Source organism: Trachypithecus francoisi, unplaced genomic scaffold (assembly GCF_009764315.1).
Source record: "Trachypithecus francoisi isolate TF-2019V2 unplaced genomic scaffold, Tfra_2.0 Lachesis_group10, whole genome shotgun sequence".
NCBI classification, from domain to species: Eukaryota; Metazoa; Chordata; class Mammalia; order Primates; family Cercopithecidae; genus Trachypithecus; species Trachypithecus francoisi.
Window position 1 is genome coordinate 43,495,136 of NW_022681455.1, and position 19,851 is coordinate 43,514,986.

General features: G+C 54.8%; 1 protein-coding gene across 2 annotated transcripts in view; it reads left to right on the top strand.

Moving 5' to 3' along the window:
- TTBK1 (tau tubulin kinase 1) overlaps positions 1 to 14,069 on the top strand; it is a 45,987-nt gene extending 31,918 nt beyond the window's left edge. The window contains exons 14-15 of one of the 2 annotated variants that reach the window (XM_033217237.1): positions 8,554 to 10,142; positions 10,812 to 14,069. In XM_033217237.1, the coding sequence (XP_033073128.1) occupies positions 8,554 to 10,142; positions 10,812 to 11,205 (1,983 nt within the window). In that variant the 3' untranslated portion in view covers positions 11,206 to 14,069. Of the gene's footprint in view, positions 1 to 8,553; positions 10,143 to 10,808 lie in introns of both variants that reach the window. The other variant, XM_033217236.1, reaches the window with a different exon arrangement.
- The last annotated feature ends 5,782 nt before the right edge of the window (positions 14,070 to 19,851 follow it).

The following is a 19,851-nucleotide window of genomic DNA, read 5'->3' on the forward strand; positions in this document are numbered from 1 at the left end:
CCTCCAAATGAGGGGTGGGGAAGGGGTGGAGAGGAGAGGGAAATGGAGTCCACAGAACTCCTTCCTAGAACCTTTCTAGACTCTCCTCCACTCGGCTCCACCTTTAGTCCCACCACGCACCCTCCCTCCCTGCACAGGCTGTGGGGGTGCGGGCAGTGGGGTCCACATGGCCAATCATTAACCGGCCCTCACACACTCACACTCACACAGCCACACACACATACTTTCCCTCCGTAGCTGCGCGCACTTCGCCCACTCTCCGGACCCTGCACTAGCAGCCCTGGCCCGGAGCGCACAAGGACTGCGCAGCCGGACCCCCGCAGGCCCCAAACCAGGGCCCTAGTCCACCCGCCCGCCCCCGCGGCCAGCGCCACGAATGTACGGCCCGCCCCACACAGCGCCCCGCACCCCCCGCCGGACTTCGGCCCCGCCGCGCTCCCGCCCAGCCCTGCAGCCGAGGCTTCCCCTGGGTTCGCGCCCCCCACCGCCCCCGCCGCCCCCGCCGCCCCCGCCTTCGCGCCCGTTTTCGTTTGCTTTTCCGTGCTGCTGGCTGGCGGCCGCTGGGTCCCTGGCCCCGGGGCGTGGGCGGGCTGGAGTGGGGCTCCCCTCAGTACTGCCAGGCGGATGGGGGCGGGGGGAGGCGTTCAGCTAGGTCTCCAGGCTCGGAGGGCCCCGTCGCCCTACCCCCTGACTCCCGTTACCTCATAGCCCATCAAGTTGCCCCCTACCCCTTCCCCAATAATTGGCCTTGCAATTGGATGCCAAAGAGCCCAGAGTTGAGGGGGAGCAGAGCTTTGAGCCCAGGTCTCTCAGAGCAACCCAACAGCCCCCTTTTTGCCCACGCCCCAGTCCGCGTCCCCTGCCCCATCCCACCACTGAGGGCCCTGGGGGCCCCCAAACATGCCCCCCCATTTCCAGCTCTTCCCACACCCCCACCCCCGAAAATAAAACTCAGGGACCAACATCTGCTTCCTTTGCACTTGCTCCGTCGACCCCGCCCCCCGCTCGGAGGGGCTTCCGTGGGGGAGGGAACGGGGCTCCGGGCCCTCAGAGTTCTCAGTGTCTAGCGAGGAGAGGGGCTGGCCCCTGCCCCCCGATAATTGGGACTGGTGGGAGAGAGAAACTCAGCACCGGGGCCTGGCGGAGCCCCTTCCTGCGTCCGGAGACGCTTTCTAATTGCGGGGGTGGGGGCGGAGTAGGGGAGGGATAGGAAGAGGATTAGCGAGAGGACCCTCGCGGAGGTCCTGAGTCCCAGTCGGTTTATTCCTGAGCCTTCCCCTCCCATCGTAAGTCCTTCCCTCGACCCTCCCTTTTGTACTGCAATAATACTGTATTATACGCTTGCACTATTCCCCGACCCTGGCCAGTGGAAGCATGCACGAAAAACTCAAAACCACACACTCACACACACACACACACACACACACGCACACGAAGACGGGACGCTTTTTTTCTTCCTCTCTCTCCGGGGTGCGTCCTCCTTAGTGTACATAGCGGCGTCGGGGGGTGGCCCCAGGCCCGGGTAGAAAAGCATGCACTGAGACCCCCGCCCCTAGACTGCGAGTACTGTACAAATCCAACACTTGAAACCGACACGCACACGCGCGGCGCCGCCACGGGGGTGGGACACGGACACGCACCCACGCGCACACGGCCGCGCACGGGCGGGGAGGGGGCGCCCCACCTCACGCGTCGCTGTGCGAGGGATCTTGTGCCTTTTTAAGTCCCTGTATGTTAATGCAGACAATCCGGAGAGCTTGTGTACTACCAAATCCTGATTAAAGACGCCTTCCAGGAACCTGAGCCTCCGCCTGCTTTCTTTCACCCTCCCACTTCTTTTCCCAACTCTCAGTGTAGACCCTGGCTCTGAGGTCGCCCGCCTGGGCAGAGGGCAGGGGCTAGTCTGTTGCTGACTCTGGGACTGAGGGGTGGGCAAGTTCCAAGTCAGTGGATGAGCTTCGTCCACACCTTAGCCAGGCAGCTGGGTGAGGAGGGCACTCCAGAGGTTTGGGCCTAGTTGGACTTGAGTCACCCTCGCCCTGCTGGCAGTCTCCTTTCACTGAACAGGTCGGGAGGGAAGGGGTGAGTGGACTCTGGTCTCTGGGGCTCAACTCCAAATTGCCAGCTTCTGAGTGGGGATAGTGGGTGTGTAGAAGTAGGGGGCTGGACCCACCAGGCCCAGGGATCAGTTCTCTATGGGATCAGGATTTTGAGACCAAGCGTCTGGTGGGACTAGAAAGCTAGGATGCCAGAGGCCTGTGAGAGGACACTGCACTGAGGAGCCTCCCCTGGCCCTCTGCTACGATAGGCGATCTGAGAAATACGGGAGATGCAGCCCTGGCCTTGGGGGGTGCCAGGGTGGGAGTGGTCCGCCAAGGAGGGACACTGGAGCATGGACTGTGAGAGCCTGGGGTTGGGGGTGCAGGGATGGAATGTGGGTTGAAGGAGAACTCAGTCAGCGGGAGGGCTGGGCCACTAAGACGGAAATAATGGCAGACTTCTGAGACTGGAGAGAGAGGGGAAAGGTGAGGAGGACAATGTAAAAGAGGAAGGCCGCCATGCCTCCACCCCACCCCCGCACACTGGCAAACAGGAAGGCAAAGGGGCAAGCTCCAGCTGCATTCCCAAAGCCCCGGGGCATTTAGAAGACGCCCCCAACTGTCAGCTCCTCGCCCTGGGGCAGGCAAGGGTGGGTTTTGGACACAGAGATGTGGGGTCAAGTGTGTGCAGTTCTGCATAGACCTAGGGTAGGTGGCCATGTTCCCGGGTCATCTTACCCCTTCTGCCACCTTCCCCTTCTGCAGCACTCCTGGGTGTGGGGTGAAGTGGAGGGAGGGCTCTTGGCCTGTCAGAGACGTTGGGAGAGTGATGACGCAGACAGACAAATGCAGGTAGGGTCTGGGAAAGGCGGTGCTGAGTGCGGAGCTGACAGAGGTGATGCAGGCACATCTCACCTCCTCGCAGGTGGAGCGGGGGCGTGGGGGGTGCTTCTTCCCTAGTGGAGGAGAGGGGGTGGGAGGCGTGCATGAGGCAGTTTCTGAGAGAGGAGAAGGAACTGCTGTGAGAGGCACAAGCCCCCTACTTCAGCATGGGAGGAGTGGGGAGCCAGGGCTCACCCTCCTGTTTCCGCCACACTTCGCCTCCCAGCCCCGCATCTTCGACTTCGGGACCGTGGGCTGGGGTGCAGTGCTGAAGTCTGGAGCTGGCTGGGGTCCAGACAGGAGTGGCTCCATGCACCCTGTGTGGGGATTAAGGATGGGCTATGTAGAGCCCCATCTCCAGTGTTGGTGTCAGAGAAGTTTCCCCAAGGGCATGAGAGCCCAGTTTTGTTGGTGGCAATTGAAGATCAGAGTCTGGTCCATCCTCTCCCTTCACTTTTCCTCCTGACTGGAGTAAACATGGACTTGGGCTGGGCTCTGGAGCTGGTGAGGCCTAGCCCTCTAGACAGGGCACAGTGGGTGGAGGGGCAGGGCTGGGACTTCCATTCTCTCTGAGGGTATCGGTTTGATTGACCTGTCCTCCTCCTCTCCCCACAGCCCAACCCTTACCACATATATGCCTTTGGCTGAACTCTGAATCACTAAGGAGCTTTAAAACAGCCAGATTTCTGGGCCTCAACTCTGACCTACAGAATCTGGGGGTAGGACCCAGGACTGTGCATTTTTAAAAAGCAACTCTGGACAATGCTGTGCCAAGCCAGTCCTGGGAACCACAATAAGCAGATGAGAATCATAAAGCTTGCTGCCCTGAGAAGGAAGCAAGAAGGTGTGAACTTTGTCAGACAGCTAAAGGGCCAGGCACACTGAAGGTGTCTGTGGATCACTGACTGAGTGAATGAACTCAAGATCAAACGGGCAAATGGATGAATAATTCACTGGGCATCCAGGAGAGGCAGGGAGAGGGTTAGGCTACTCTCTGAGGAGGGAGGAATTTGAGCCCAGGCTCTGCCCCTCCCCAGCACACAGCCAGGTGGGGGAAAGGCAGAGGGACTTTGGAACTGAAAAGCCAGCATGCCTAGGTTGGTGTGGGGGTGGCGGTTATCCTTAGAGCAAAGTTGTCCTCACCCTGAGATTCAGGGCTCTTCCTCCCAAAAGGCAGAGGGTTCCAGGTATCCCCACATGGGACTGAGTGGGAGACACTGGAAAGAGTTTTGGGTCCTGGGCCACCCTGGTGGATGTGCTTCATAACCTGGACCAATGCCCAAATCCATGCCCTTCTCTGTGCCTCAGTTTCCCAGTCTGATTTTATGACTGATCATTGATTTCCAGTTCTCATTCCTCCTCTCTCCCAGGTAACAGGAAGGGAGGGCTTTGAGGCAGAAGAAAGGGTTCCACCTACAACCATCCAATGTGAGCACCGCGCGCGCGCGCGCGCGCGTGTGTGTGTGTGTGTGTGTGTGTGTGTGTGTGTTGCGGGGGCATCCCATCCTCTCCATGGGGCCTTTACAGAGAGATCCAGGACCTGGCCAGAGAGCAAAGGAAAGGGTGTCTCTAACCAAGGTGCCAGGGATTAGAGAGGGACAATAGGCAAAGGTTCTGTGGAGAATGGGAGGCCTGGTGGAGTTAAAGGCCATCTCTACTGGGCAGGATGTGTCTGGTGCCAGTTGGGTGAGTTCAGAGGTGGTTGGGAGAGAGACATGCTCAGAGCTCTCTGTCTGTCTGCCTGTCCCTGACTCTCAGTGCCAACACCCACCCACCCCATGGTCCCCACTCACCCGGGAGCTTACAGCAGCCTCTCCACCTCTACCCAGCCATTTTCTCTAGCCGTAACATTGGTGACTGGCAAAATGTCCCAGCACAAGGCCTGGCACAGAGTTAGTGCTTCGTGTTTGCTAAATGAGTGAATGGATTAATAAGAACGAATATTGTGTAGAAAAAGTACATTCGGCCAGGCGCGGTGGCTCACGCCTGTAATCCCAGCACTTTGGGAGGCCGAGGCGGGCGGATCACGAGGTCAGGAGATCAAGACCATCCTGGCTAACTCGGTGAAACCCCGTCTCTACTAAAAATACAAAAAAATCAGCCGGGCGTGGTGGTGGGCGCCTGTAGTCCCAGCTACTCGGGAGGCTGAGGCAGGAGAATAGCGTGAACCCGGGAGGCGGAGCTTGCAGTGAGCAGAGATCGTGCCACTGTGCTCCAGCCTGGGTGACAGAGCGAGACTCCGTGTCAAAAAAAAAAAAAAAAAAAAAAAAGTATATTATTCTAGACACTTCCAGCCTATATGTGGAGGGGACAAAGTTTTTGTTTTTGTTGTTGTTGTTTTTGTGTTTTTTGAGACAGTGTCGCTCTGTTGCCCAGGCTGGAGTGCAGTGGTGCGATCACAGCTCACTGCAGTTTTGATCTCCTCAGCCTCCCGAGTAGCTGGGACCACAGGCGTGCACAACCATGCCCAGCTAATTTTTGTATTTTTAGTGGAAACAGGATTTTACCATGTTCCCCAGGCTGAGGAGACTCTAGCAACCCTGTTTGAGCCAGGTAGGGAGCTTTCTGAGAAAGCTTTCTAAGAAAACTTTCTAACTAAGAAGAGTTTTCTAAGAAAGTTCCCTACCTGGGCCGGGCGCGGTGGCTCAAGCCTGTAATCCCAGCACTTTGGGAGGCCGAGACGGGCGGATCACAAGGTCAGGAGATCGAGACCATCCTGGCGAACACAGTGAAACCCCGTCTCTACTAAAAATACAAAAAACTAGCCGGGCGAGGTGGCGGGCGCCTGTAGTCCCAGCTACTTGGGAGGCTGAGCCAGGAGAATGGCCTGAACCCAGGAGGCGGAGCTTGCAGTGAGCTGAGATCCGGCCACTGTACTCCAGCCTGGGCGACAGAGCGAGACTCCGTCTCAAAAAAAAAAAAAAAAAAAAAAAGAAAGTTCCCTACCTGGCCCAAACAGGGTTGCTGGTGTCCTATTGGAATCTGAAGCTATATTCTTGCATCACCTCCACCAAACCCTCACTGATGGTCTGATTACAGGAGAGATCATGGCAGTTGGGAAGGGGAGCAGCCACAGCCCTGGACAGACCCTCAGCCTTGGAGGTCTCTGCCTTTCTCTCCACCTGGCTTTGTGCTATTTGCATGGAGGCTTCGGCTGGCAGAGCCCCCTCCTTCTCCACACCCTATCCCCCATAGGTGTGGCATCCAGGCTTTTCTGCCAATGACCTTCAAACCAAAGTGAGCAGAGCAGGAGGTGGGAGGTGAGGTGGGGAGAGAGCTAACATTTACTGAGCAACTGCTATATGCCTTTGCTTATATGACCTCATTTATGATCACAACATTTGTGGAATGTGCATATCCCCACTTAGTTTCCTGATATAGAGAAAATAAGGACAATCTCTATCTCATTCATACTTGATCCACAGATTCTTAGACTATAACATGGTGACCAAGACAAGAGACATTCAAAGACCAGTTCTTGAAGGAGTGAATGAGGAAGCCCTCAGGGATCTCTGTGTAACAGGAGAGAGAACCCTATAAATACATGCATGTAGAACAACAGCTGGGAGATTCTCTCATGGAAAGATGTGAAAAACAAGTAGAAAAGGGAGAGTAAGTAAATCTGCTTGGTGGGTGGACAGGAACGTTGACAGGAAGGCTTTGTCTCTCCTTTGCTAAGACCAGGAGCTGCTTGAGCTGGTCTTGAAGGAAGGGTAGCAAGTTATCATGTGCAGAGAGGGGGTGAGAGGGACCCCCGGGTGAAGGAAACTGCCTGGGCTAAGTGTGAGCTGGAAGATGCACTTAGGAACTTCTGGAAGCATCGGAATGGGTGAAGTGTAGGCAGGGGCAGGGGACCGAGGGTGTTGCAGTAAGTGAGGCCACAGCAGCAGGTGGGAGCAGGTCATAGGGTTGGGTGGGGGATTCATGCGCCAAGTCAAAGATCTGAACTGTCTTAGGCCAGGCGCGGTGGCTCACACCTGTAATCCCAGCACCCTGGGAGGCCGAAGCAGGTGATCACCTGAGGTCAGTAGCTTGAGACCAGCCTGGCCAACATGGCAAAACCCTCTCTGTACTAAGAATACAAAAAAAATCAGCCAGGCGTGGTGGAGGGCACCTGTAATCCCAGCTACTGGGGAGGCTGAGGCAGGAGACTCACTTGAACCCAGGAGGCAGAGGTTGCAGTGAGCCCAGTGAGCCGAGATCAAGCCACTTGCACTCCAGCCTGGGTGACAGAGCCGGACTCCGTATCAAAAAAAAAAAAAAAGAAAGAAAAAAAAAAATCTGAACTGTCTCCTAAGGACTGTGGCAGCCATAGCAGATTTGAAGCAGAGAGAGATGGAATCAGATTAAGTTTCTGGAAGATCACTCAGGCAGATGTATAAAGGATGGATGGCAGTACAGGATGGAGAGAGCAGGCCGGTGGCTGGGGAACCACAGAGAGGGCAAGGCTGTGCTTGTGGGCCTGGGGTAGCAGACACAGAAAGGTTTAAGAAGGATGCTTGGCAGGACTCCTTGGCAGCGTGGATGGGCAGGAAAGGGGGGTGGGCAGGAAAGTGGGGAGGCAGGATATCCCCAGGGCTTCTGGTCTGGATGGGCTGTGTTCTGCTAGCTCAGGAAGACAGAAACCCAGCGTGTTAGAAAACGCTAGCAAACTGCTGGACACCATCAGCACCGTCCCACCATGGAACAAAGCTGTGTCAGCCCTAATGGGCCCAGGGCATTGCGGGTGCCTGGGGATGTCTGTGTATGGAACAGGGTGGATGCAGCTAGAGCAAAGGAAACACAGCAGCCCAGGTCCTGACCAGGTGGTCAGACCTTTCTAGTCTGGAAGGAAGGAGGCTAAGGGGGACATGGCAAGAGCCTAGAAAACCAAGGACTGGTTTGGCCATCACATTGCCAAAGGCTCTGCACAAAACTTTGAAGAGGAAAACCGAATGGCGCTTAAGTATACCTGTCAAGGGCTGGACAAATTCCTGGCTGAGAGGATGGACTGGAGGTCCAGGGGCCCAGCCTGCACTTTTAAGGGTAGAGGACAGCCACGCCTTTGCCCTTGTCCAGCACAGGATCTGGTGGCCCTGGGCAGCCAGCTCTCTGGCCACAGAGAAACTGCACACCCGGAGGTGGTACTGAGGGCATCTAGGAGCCAGCCTGGCACAGCCCATCCAGGAAGTGGTGCAGACACCTGCCACCCATCTCTGGGCCTGGCTTTCTCATCTGTAAAAGGAAGGGCTGAGCTGCGTGGTGGTTGTGGTTCCTTTCAGTTTTCATTTTTTGTTATTGTCGCTGACTCGGGTGCAGGATGCACATGGCGATGAGAGGGGCTGGGGACATGGAGAGGCTGGGAGGCAGAAAGGCCCCCAGGATCAGGACCTGGGACTTCAGGGGACCTAGAGCATGGACAGTCATTCGTCAGAGGTTTGCTGAGCACTCACTAGGTGCCAGAGACCATTCTAGGCCCTGAGGACAGAGCAGTGAACAAGACAGACCCAGTGCCTGTGCTTACCTTTATGGAGCTCACACTCTGGTAGATGACTCAGGCCTGTGAGTCTCCTAGCTTGTGGGTGCAGTTGAAGTCTTCCTGGGTCCAGGAGGGTGGGTGACCTCAGAGGGTCCCTGTGTGTGCCCCTTGCAGGTGTTCTCCATGGCGCCCCCATTTGAGGTGAATGGCCTCCCACGAGCTGTGCCTCTGAGTCTGCCCTACCAGGACTTCAAGAGGGACCTCTCCGATTACCGAGAACGGGCGCGGTTGCTCAACAGGGTCCGGAGGGTGGGCTTCTCGCACATGCTGCTCACCACCCCCCAGGTCCCGCTGTCTCCTGTTCAGCCTCAGGCTAATGGGAAGGAGGAAGAGGAGGAGGAGGAAGATGAGGAAGAGGAAGAAGAGGATGAGGAAGAAGAAGAGGAGGAAGAGGAAGAGGAGGAGGAAGAAGAGGAGGAGGAGGAGGAGGAAGAGGAGGAAGAGGCTGTGGCGGCAGTTGCCTTGGGGGAGGTGCTGGGGCCTCACAGTGGCTCCAGCAGTGAGGGGAGTGAGAGGAGCACCGACAGGAGCCAGGAGGGCGCCCCGTCCACGTTGCTGGCAGACGATCAAAAGGAGTCCAGGGGCCGGGCTTCCATGGCTGATGGGGACCTGGAGCCTGAGGAGGGTTCCAAAACGCTGGTGCTCGTCTCTCCTGGCGACATGAAGAAGTCGCCCGTCACTGCCGAACTGGCCCCTGACCCTGACCTGGGCACCCTGGCTGCCCTCACTCCTCAGCATGAGCGGCCCCAGCCCACGGGCAGCCAGCTGGACGTATCTGAGCCAGGCACCCTCTCCTCTGTCCTCAAGTCTGAGCCCAAACCCCCAGGGCCTGGGGCAGGGCCGGGGACCGGGACAGTGACCACAGGGGCCGGGGGCGTGGCAGTCACCTCCTCACCCTTCACCAAAGTTGAGAGGACCTTTGTGCACATTGCGGAGAAAACCCACCTCAATGTCATGTCTTCCAGTGGACAAGCCTTGCGGCCTGAGGAGTTCAGCACTGGGGGCGAGCTGGGTCTGGAGCTGGCCTCTGATGGGGGCACTGTGGAGGAGGGGGCCCCAGCGCCCCTGGAGAACGGCCTCGCCCTGTCAGGGCTGAATGGGGCCGAGATAGAGGGCTGTGCCCTGTCTGGGCCCCCTGGGGAAACCCCCTCAGAGATGGCCACAAACTCACTGCTTAATGGCCAGGCCCTTGCAGACGGGCCAGCCCCGGTGTCCCCGCTGGAGCCCAGCCCTGAGAAAGTGGCCACCATCTCCCCCAGACACCATGCTATGCCAGGCTCTCGCCCCAGGAGCCGTATCCCCGTCCTGCTATCTGAGGAGGACACGGGCTCAGAGCCCTCAGGCTCACTGTCGGCCAAAGAGCGGTGGAGCAAGCGGGCCCGGCCGCAGCAGGACCTGGCGCGGCTGGTGATGGAGAAGAGGCAGGGCCGCCTGCTGTTCCGGCTGGCCTCAGGGGCCTCGTCCTCCTCCAGTGAGGAGCAGCGCCGTGCCTCTGAGACCCTCTCAGGCACGGGCTCCGAGGAGGACACGCCCGCCTCTGAGCCAGCAGCGTACTTGCCCAGGAAGGCCGGGCGGGCAGCCACCACCCGGAGCCGGATTCCCCGTCCCATTGGCCTCCGCATGCCCGTGCCTGCTGCAGCCCAGCAGCTCCCCAGCAGATCCCACGGCGCGGCCCCAGCATCAGACACAGCCATCACCAGCAGGTGAGAAACCGCTGCCAGCCCCAGGGTGGGCAGAGGGTGGCCACAGGCCTCCACCAGCAGGGGCTTCTCCAGAACCAAGGTCAGGGGCTATGGAAGATCAGGAGGGACCCTCAGCAACACCTCTGGTCCAGTACCTCCCAACTGTGCTCTGCCTCACTCTGATTGGGTTCCAGCCCTGTCACTGGGCTCAGGGGAATGGCTTCAGTAAGCATGTGTGGAGAGGGTGCCAGAGAGACCAGGCTTAGGACAAGCTGATGGGAGCCAGTGGGTCCACACACAGCCTCTGGTACGCCATGGGGCATTGGAAGCGAAAGGATAAAGCCCAGTGCTTTGACTCCTTGGGAGAAAACATTATTTCATATTAATATAAACATAGGTATATTCTAGATTAGAACGTAAAATCCATGAGAATTTTAAAGATGAAATGAGGACCCCAAAGAAAGCCAGCAGCAGGCTCTTCCAGCAGCAGCCTGGGAGCGTGTGGCCCCTCAAGGTCCTGCCCTAGAGGACAGAATGCCAGGCCTCAGTTTACCCATCTGTGCCATGGTCTCAGTCTCAGCTCTGAGGATGCAGGACTCCAGTGCTCAGTGCCCAGGAGGATTCTGAAATATTTCTCCTTGTTTTGTTTCTTTGCCCTCTTCTTTTCTCCTGCCTTCTGCTCTCAAGCAGGCTCCAGCTGCAGACTCCCCCAGGGTCGGCCACTGCTGCTGACCTCCGCCCCAAACAACCTCCTGGCCGCGGCCTGGGCCCAGGGCGAGCCCAAGCCGGAGCCAGGCCCCCAGTCCCGCGCAGCCCGGGCCTCCCCACGTCCACGTCCGCCGCGCGCAATGCCAGCGCGTCCCCCCGGAGCCAGTCCCTGTCCCGCAGAGGGAGTCCCTCCCCCTCGCACCAGGCCCGGCCCGGGGTCCCCCCGCCCCGAGGCGTCCCGTCGGCCCGGGCCCAGCCTGATGGCACCCCCTCCCCCGGGGGCTCCAAGAAAGGACCCAGAGGGAAACTCCAGGCTCAGCGCGCAACAACCAAAGGCCGGGCAGGAGGCGCGGAGGGCCGGGCTGGGGCCAGATAATGACGCCCGCGGCTCTCCGCGGTCCCCCACCCTCACCCCGGCCCCCCACCCGCAGCCGGTCACACTGGAGCAGCTCCCAGCACAGCCTTACGCGCCTGACGCGCGCCACCCTTGGCCCCAGCTTTCCGCCTGCACCCGCGAGGACGCACGGGAGCACACGCGGCGCCCCGCCAGCCCTCAGGGCCGGTGGGGGACGCGGCACCGCGCCGCAGGGAGGGTCTGCCTCCCCTTCCTCGCCCTGTGTCCTCTCATCCTCCTGCCGCCCAGTCAGGCCGGCCAGCCTCACATCAGTCTCTCCGCCCCGGGGAAGGCTCAGCCACTTTTCATCGAGGACTCCACTTCTGGGGATGCCCGGTTCGTTCGCCCACCAGGCCTAGGCTGCTCTCCATGCTCCCCCAGCAACCTCTGCCTACACCTCCTGTGGCGCTTTGCCCTCCTCTGACCCCTTTCCAGCCAAAGTCCCCTTACCCCTTCAGAGAAGTAGCCTCAAATTCCAGAAGTAGAGGCTCCAGCCTCCCCCCGAGGGTCCAGCCCCACAGTCTTCTGGGAGCCATTGTTGCCAGGGACTACCAGGCTGGGGTTGGGGACCCAGGGGATATCGGTCTACTCAGGTGTGAGGGGGCAGGTCTGACCTGCCCCAAAGTTGACTCCATCCTGGACAACTCGGTGGGAGGCAGTGGGCAAGTGATCTTGGAGATAGGTGGGCAGGTGATTCTATGGGCAGGGGATGTGCTCCCCTGCACCTCTGGGGTGCAGAAACCTCTTGCCTCCTAAATTTGGGTGGAGCCTCTGTGGGAACTATAGGAAGTATGTGGGCTGCCTTCGCGGGCAACTATTTCCCAGTGGGATGTTGGAGGGGGCTTTAACAAAGTTTTACTCCCTCCCCTGTTCCCCGATCTAGTGCTCAGGACCCCTCACCATCAGGAATTCCTTCCTGTCATCTAACCTCAGTCCTGTCTACTGCAGTTCCAGCCAACCTGCTCTTTCCTGAGTTCAATGCAGGTGGAAAGTGGCTGGTTACCATCTTTGCGCTGGCCCTTTGGAGATTCGGGGACTCAGTTCCGGTGGGGTCACCCTCCCTGTCCTCCCTTCTGTGGGAGGGAGGGAGGGCTGGCTCAGGCATCATCTCCCGCAATGGGCAGAGAGAGCAGAGACAGGTCGACCAACAGACAGCTGGCCCCTGGAGGCAGAAAGGCCCTGCTAACTTCCAGATTGTATGCTTGAGTGATGGGTCCCCAGCGCAAGCCCACTCTTCCCTCAGCTCACCCTTCAGCCTGTTCCTTCTTGCCCCGACCCCAGCCCGTGCAGCCGCTCTACTCCAGGAATGGATGTGGGGACTCTTCCTGGGTTCTGGCTCCTGCATAGCTCACCCCACCTCATCATGAGCCTCAACTGCCTACATCTGGGGCAAGCAGCACACCGGCTGCAGATGGGACAGCCAGCCCTGCCTATCTGGACAGGCCCCTGCAGCCTCTGTCCCCTGGCCTAGCCTCTCTGTCCTTCCCTGAATCACAGAGAGCAAGCCAAGACATCCAGGGAAAGAGGAAGAAAGGCCTTAGTGTGCCCCAGCGGTCTGGCTGCATCCAGCCACCATCACCCAGAAGGATGCCCATGAGGCAGCTGACCCTGAAAGCAGCCTCCCCCTCATGGAGAGTCAGCAGCTTGGGCAGCCACTTTCAGGCCGCGGTGGTGGCTTCTCTGCAGACCAGCCGAGGGGAGGACTCCTGGGTGGACAGTCTTTGATGTCCACCCTACGCTGATGCAGAAGCTCCCAGAACACTCAGGAAACTTCTCCGGACAGAGCCCTCCTTGTCAACTTGAGGCCCTCCCACGGCCCTCTACTGTCCTCTGGGTCCAGCAGAGGGGGTGGAGGAGGGACCACTGCCTCCCACCTAGAGCTTCTCCGAATGACAATCAGCTCGTGCCAGGTGGGGACCAGGGCATGACTCCTGGTGCCCAGGCCCTGGGCCTGCTCCTTGCCACCAACCGAACCGTGAATGTAGGGCCCCCAGCCTCACCTCTGCCCCAGGACCAACAACACCCTGGTTTGGAGCTGGGAGGAAGAGGGGGACCTGAGAGAGCCCCAGGTCCATTCTACCCCCAGCTTCACTCAGCACTGGAGCTGGCAGAGACGCAAAACCCAGTCTTCCCTTGGGATTCCGAACCACCCTAGGGCTCCCAACTGACCTCAGGCATCTGAGTCACTGAATGTCACCAGGTGAGGTGGGAGAGGGAAAGTGGGCCAGTGGGGAGGGGGTCACCTAGGGGACTGCCTCTGTGCCTCTCCCCAGGAAGGATCCAGGGCAGAGGAAGCCACATCTCCCGGTGTCCCCAACCCCAGCTGCAGCCTCTTCCCCCTGAGCATTCATTCTCTCCACCAGGCCTCCAGGTCCTGAGCCCTTCCTCTGTAAAAGTGTCACACCACCTCCCTCAGCACTTCCCCATCAGAACAACCTATGTCACTGACTCAGATGCAGGGTCTGCTCACATGCCTTCCCTCCCCAGCCGCACCGTGCACGAAGGGGGCACAGGAGAAGAGGGGGGCTGTGCCCCAGGCTCCCCATTTCCCAGCTCCTCACAGGGGCCTGGTTTGCTCAGTCTTCTCAACTCCAGGGACTAGCCCTGGTGGGCATGGGGTGGGAGCAGGAAGTTGCCCTTCCCCTCCCTCGGGAAGCCACCTAAGAATGTTTACATGCCAAACAGAATGTAACACCCCTCCCCAAGCCCTTCCCAGTCACTGCATGGCCTCTGCCCATCCTGCACCTGTCCACCCCACCCCAACACCCTGGAAGCCACTGTCAATGATTAGATCGGGTCTTGGAAGGGAAGTAGCCATCACACCATTAAAAAGCCTGTGGACCTTTTTCTGTTGGCCTGGACTCTTCTTCCCTGCGGGAGGGCAGGCAAAACCCAGTTCCTGGGGCCGGGGCTGGGCAGGAAAGTGGAGCACAGGTTGGTGGGCAAGTGCAGAGGTACTGTCCTGGAGGCAGGGGAGGAAATGAAAGCTCAGGACAGACATAGGTAACTTGCTCAGGGTCACAGAGGAGGAAGGGGACTGTCCTGCTGTCCTTCTGACTGCAAAGCGTACACTCTCACAGCCCTCTGGATGCTTCTCCTGAGGGCCAGAGACTGAGTCTGGCTTTGTGTAGAGAGGCCAGGAGGAAGAATTTTTTAAATTATTTGTGCAAATTGATGGAGTACATGAGAAATTCTGTTACATGTATATAATGTGTAGTGACCAAGCCAGGATGTTTACAGCATCCATTACCCAAGTACAATACATTTTGGTTAAATAGAGTCACCTTACTCTGCTTTTGAACAATGAATTTATTCCTTCTATCTAACTGTATGTTTATACCCTTTATTTTTATTTATTTATTTATTTTTTGAGAGGGAGTCTTGCTCTGTTGCCCAGGCAGGGGTTCAGTGGTGTGATCTCAGCTCACTGTAACCTCCGCCTCCCAGGTTCAGGTGATTCTTGTGCTTCAGCCTCCCAAGTAGCTGGGATTACAGATGTGCGCCACCATGCCCAGCTAATTTTTGTATTTTTACTAGAGACAGGGTTTCGACATGTTGGCCAGACTAGTCTCGAACTCCTGACCTCATGTGATTGGCCCGCCTCAACCTCCCAAAGTGTTGGGATTACAGGGGTGAGTCACCACACCCTGCCTGTACCCTTTAATTCACTTCTCTTCCTCCTTGTCACTCTCGAGGAAGAATTTTCATTACCGCAAAGTTAACAAAAGTGAGAGTGTGTGGAAAACCACGCAGTGTAGCAGCTCACAGGCAACGTTATTATTATGAAAACATCTATCAAAATCACAAATGAGCATAGCTTGTGTCCCAGCTTCTCTACTTTAGAACTGCATCCTATGGATGTACTTGTACACTTGCAAAATTACATGTGTCCAAAATTATTCACTGCAGTCTTCTTTGTATGGCTCCAGAAAGCCTCATCTGCACTTGTGAAACCCAGAAAGTTCTGAAAACTGGGATTTCTCCCATTAGATTGGCACATACTCCCTTATTATAAAAAAAAAAAACTGACAAGACCATTTATAATGTTTCTTAATTCCACTTATCAACCATATTTGCAATGGAAACATTAACATATTTGATGATGGGGTAGGTCCCATTATTTTATTTTATTATTTTTTATTTTTTTGAGACGGAGTTTTGTTCTTGTTGCCCAGGCTGGACTGCAGTGGTGCGGACTCAGCTCACTACTACCTCTGCCTCCTAGGTTCAAGCTATTCTCCTGCCTCAGCCTCCCCAGTAGCTAGGGTTACAGGTGCCTGCCACCACGCCCAGCTAATTTTTGTATTTTTAGTAGAGACGGGGTTTCACCATTTTGGCCAGGCTGATCTTGAACTCCTGACCTCAGGTGATCTGCCTGCCTCGGCCTCCCAAAGTGCTGGGATTACAGACTTGAGCCACCGTGCCCAGCCCACCATTAGGGTATTTTATAATATATGGAATATGTGCTAAATTGCCTTTCTGAATATATATATATATATTCAGACCCTTGAACAACACAGGGGTTAGGGGCACCGAGCCCCTTGCTGTTGAAAATCTGCATAAAATTTTTGATTCCCCCAAGACTTCATCAGTAGCCTACGTTGACCAGAAGCCTTACCAATAATAAACAGTCAATTAACACATATTTTATATGTTTTATATATATTATATACTGTATTCTTACAATAAGGTGAGCTAAAGAAAAGAAAATGTTATTTAAAAAACCATGAGGAAGAGAAACTATATTATTAAGTGGAAGTGGATCATCATAAAGGTCTTCATCCTCACTGTCTTCACATTGAGAAGGCTGAGGAGGAGGAGAAGAGGAGGGGTTGGTCTTGCTGTCTCAGGGGTGGCAGAGGCGGCAGGGGGGGAGCGGGAGAGGCAGGCACAAAACTTGTGACTTTTATTGAGAAAAATCAGTTTATAAGCAGACCAGTGCAGTTCAAACCCATGTTGTTCAAAGGTCAACCATACATGTATGTACTTCTGATCCCAACAGTTTGGATAAGAGACTATGGACCTATAAAAGTTCAGAAGAAATCTAAATTCCCAACTGGGGCTGCTCAGTAGAGCATGGCCCACCCATAAAATGGGGCCCCCACCACGGGGTGATGTGAGACTCTAAGATGGAGGAGGCTAGCTGAGTGCTGTGGTGTATCTGTAGTCTAGCCACTTGGGAGGCTGAGGTAGGAGGATTGTTTAAGCCCAGGAGATTGAGTCCAACCTGGGGAACATAGTGAGACCTCTTTCTCTAAAAAAATAAATGAGGAGTTGTCTCTTTGTATAGTATATACTTATGGACCAGTCTCCAAGACCAAGAATAAGAAAAAGAAGCATACATATAATGTACAATTTTGTATCTGGAAAGGAGGTGAAATGAGTGAGAGGTGTCTGGCCGCCGTGGGGCAGGAGAGCTGGGCAGAAAGGAAGCTTTGCTCTAGTGTACATACTGTAGGAGTCTGTGAATTTTGAACCCTAGGTTCACTAGGTGTAAATCTTTCACTTCGTCAATATATAAACAACTTTGGTTCCAGGCCAGGCTCCTGGCTTTGCCTGAGATCCAAGGGAAAAAGGCCCATGCTCGCAAAGTCCTGCTGTCCCTCCAAGAAGGCCACTCCCTGGCATTAGAGAAACATCATGGCTCCTGGGACACTCTTTCCATTGGCGTGGATGCCAGCATGCTCTAGGCCCTGATTCATCAGCCTTCAGTGGAATCTCCATGTGATTTCACCTTCCTTCTTGTTTAAACTGTCAAAAGCAGGACATACTCATGGTAAAAAGGCAAATGCTAAAGGCTTATAAAATAAAAGCCCCCTCCCTATCCACGAAGCTGACCACATAGAGGTAACTCTTGCAAATGGCTTTGGTGTGTACCATTTCAGACCTTCCTTTTCCTATTTGTAATTAATAGCTCTCTTTCTGTCTATATATACGTATTTATTATAAATAAAAAGAAGAACATATTATACCTACTATTCTGAAACATGTTTTGTTTTGTTTTGTTTTTTGTTTGTTTTTGTTTTTGAGACAGGGTCTCACTCTGTCACCCGGGCTGGAGTGCAGCAGCACAATCATGGCTCACTGCAGCCTCGACGCCCCTCCCCAGCCCTGGGCTCAGGTGGTCCTCCCTTCATATGTATGTATATATATGATGTTTTGGTGACTATCTTCTTTCACTCAGCATGTTTTCAAAGTACTGCCATATTGTAGCATTTATCAGTACTTCATTCCTTTTTATTGCCAAATAATATTTTACTATATGGACATACCACATTTTGTCCATTTGTCAGTTGACGGACTTTGGGTTGTTTCTGCTTTAGACTATGATGAGTAATGCTGCTATGAACATTTGTGTACAAGTTTTTGTGTGGATGTATGCATTCACTTCTCTTGGGTATATACCTAGAAGTGGAATTGCTGCTGCTGGATCCTATGGTAAAGATATGTTTAACATTTTGAATAATTACCAAACTTTTCCAAAATTGCTACATCATTTTACACTTCCACCAGCAATGATGAGAATCCTTGTGTTCTTTTTAAAGGCTACTCATATTCCATGGCATGAATGTTCCATAATCTATTTAACCAGCTCCATATTGATTTTTCATTACCTTTCTGACTTTTCACTATTTTCACTATTTCAAATAGTGCTAAACTTGGCGCTAGAACTTCTTGGCTCCAACCTATCTTACTTCTTCAAGTCTAATTCTAGGAGAAACCCCCCAAATAATTAAATAGATAAAAATGGTACCTTATTGTATTTTTAAATTTTCTCGATTATTGAGATTGAATGAATGAATGTCATGGATTATTCATTCATTATTTATTTAATCCATCTTTCATTCATCCAACCCATTAATTTAACTAATTCTGCAGACTATTGCTGAGCCCAACATGTGCTAGAGGCTATGCCAGACATTGGGCACTGACCAGGCATTGAGACAAAGCACAGCATGCCCTCAAGGAGGTGGCTGGGGCTGGGTGTGATGGTATGCGCCGGCAGTCCTAGCTGCTTAGGAGGCTGAGCAGGAGGATCACCTGAGCCCAGGAGTTTGATGCTGTACTGAGCTATGATCATGCCACTGTACTCCAGCCTGGGTGACAGAGCAAGACCCTGTCTCTAAAAAAAAAAAAAAACAGTGATTGGAAATTAACTTTCATTTTACATGTGGCATGTGCCTGGATACATAGGGAGGAACCCCCAGCCCAGACTGAGAGCTTCAAGGAAGACCCCCAGAGAGAGATGTGCCTCTTGGACTGGATTTTGGAGGACAAACAAACAGGAGCTGGTCAGATAGAGGAGAGGACATTCCCGGGGGACAGGGGAGCAGCGTGGGCAAAGTGTGGGGGGCGAGACTGCATGGAGTTCAGTGTGGGGAGTCACAGGCATAAATCGTGGACTGGAAGAGAGGAGTGACAAGGGAGCAGGGCCAGGCTTGGAGCCAGGGCGGGCTGTGCCAAGGAACAGGGCTTTAAGGCATTGCAGAGACACTCTGCCTACCTTCTGCCCCCAGGAGCCTGAGACTTGTCAGGCACATTCATTTCCCGAGGCCCAGCTTGGCTGTCAGGGACTACCTGATGCTCTGCATGTGGGGCCTCCCTGGTTCCTGGCAGACCTTCTCCCTGTTCCCCCACAGAAAGACATTTCTTTGTCCCATGGTCAAAGAGAGGTGTGAGGGAAGGGGCACAGAGAAATACATGGCTTGAGCAAGGTTGCTCTGTCAGGAGCTAGATGGGAGCCACAGACCAGGGACATTTAGATGAGCTTTTGCTGATAGAGAGGGGCCCCTCAGAAAGGAGACAGGGGTGGGAATGTGGAGGGTCTTGTGTCTCTGATCACCAGATGCTGGGGCCTGCTGAAATTTTCCCATGGCTACTGATGAGTCAAGGACAGGACAAGAGATGAGGCCAACCCAAGGCTAAAGGACTTAGAACCATCTTTCTAAGTCCTCAGGAGTTTCAGGAGCCTGCTTATTGCCCAAGGTGATGAGGTGATATGGAAGGAGAGTGTCTGCATGGCCATGGGTTAGAGGTAATATGACGTAAGCCCATTTTCAGCAACTCCAGGTGGCATCTTCTGCATTTCTCCTCACCTTTCAACCGGAATGGTGTAACACCATCCACTATTACCACCACCAATTTTACCACAGTCCGCACCTCTGTGTTCATTATCCACCATTACTAGCTTCATCTTCACTCAGATCATAGACATTCTTCTTCCAAACTATACCATCACCACCACTAGGCTTTGAAGACATAATGATAAACAAAAGACAAGGTCCTTGCTGTCAGGGAGCTTACACAGCATCATCACCTCCTTCACCATCACCACCACATCAGCAACATCATCATTACCACCATCATTACCACCATCACCACCTCACCACCATCATTACCACCATCACTACATCACCCCCACCATCATTACCACCATCACCACATCACCAACATCATTACCATCACCACATCCCCACCACCATCATTATCACCATCACATCCCCATCACCATCATTACCACCATCGTCATTACTATCATCACATCCCCACCACCATCATTACCACCATCACCACATCCCCACCACCATCATTACCACCATCACATCATCACCACCATCATTACCACCA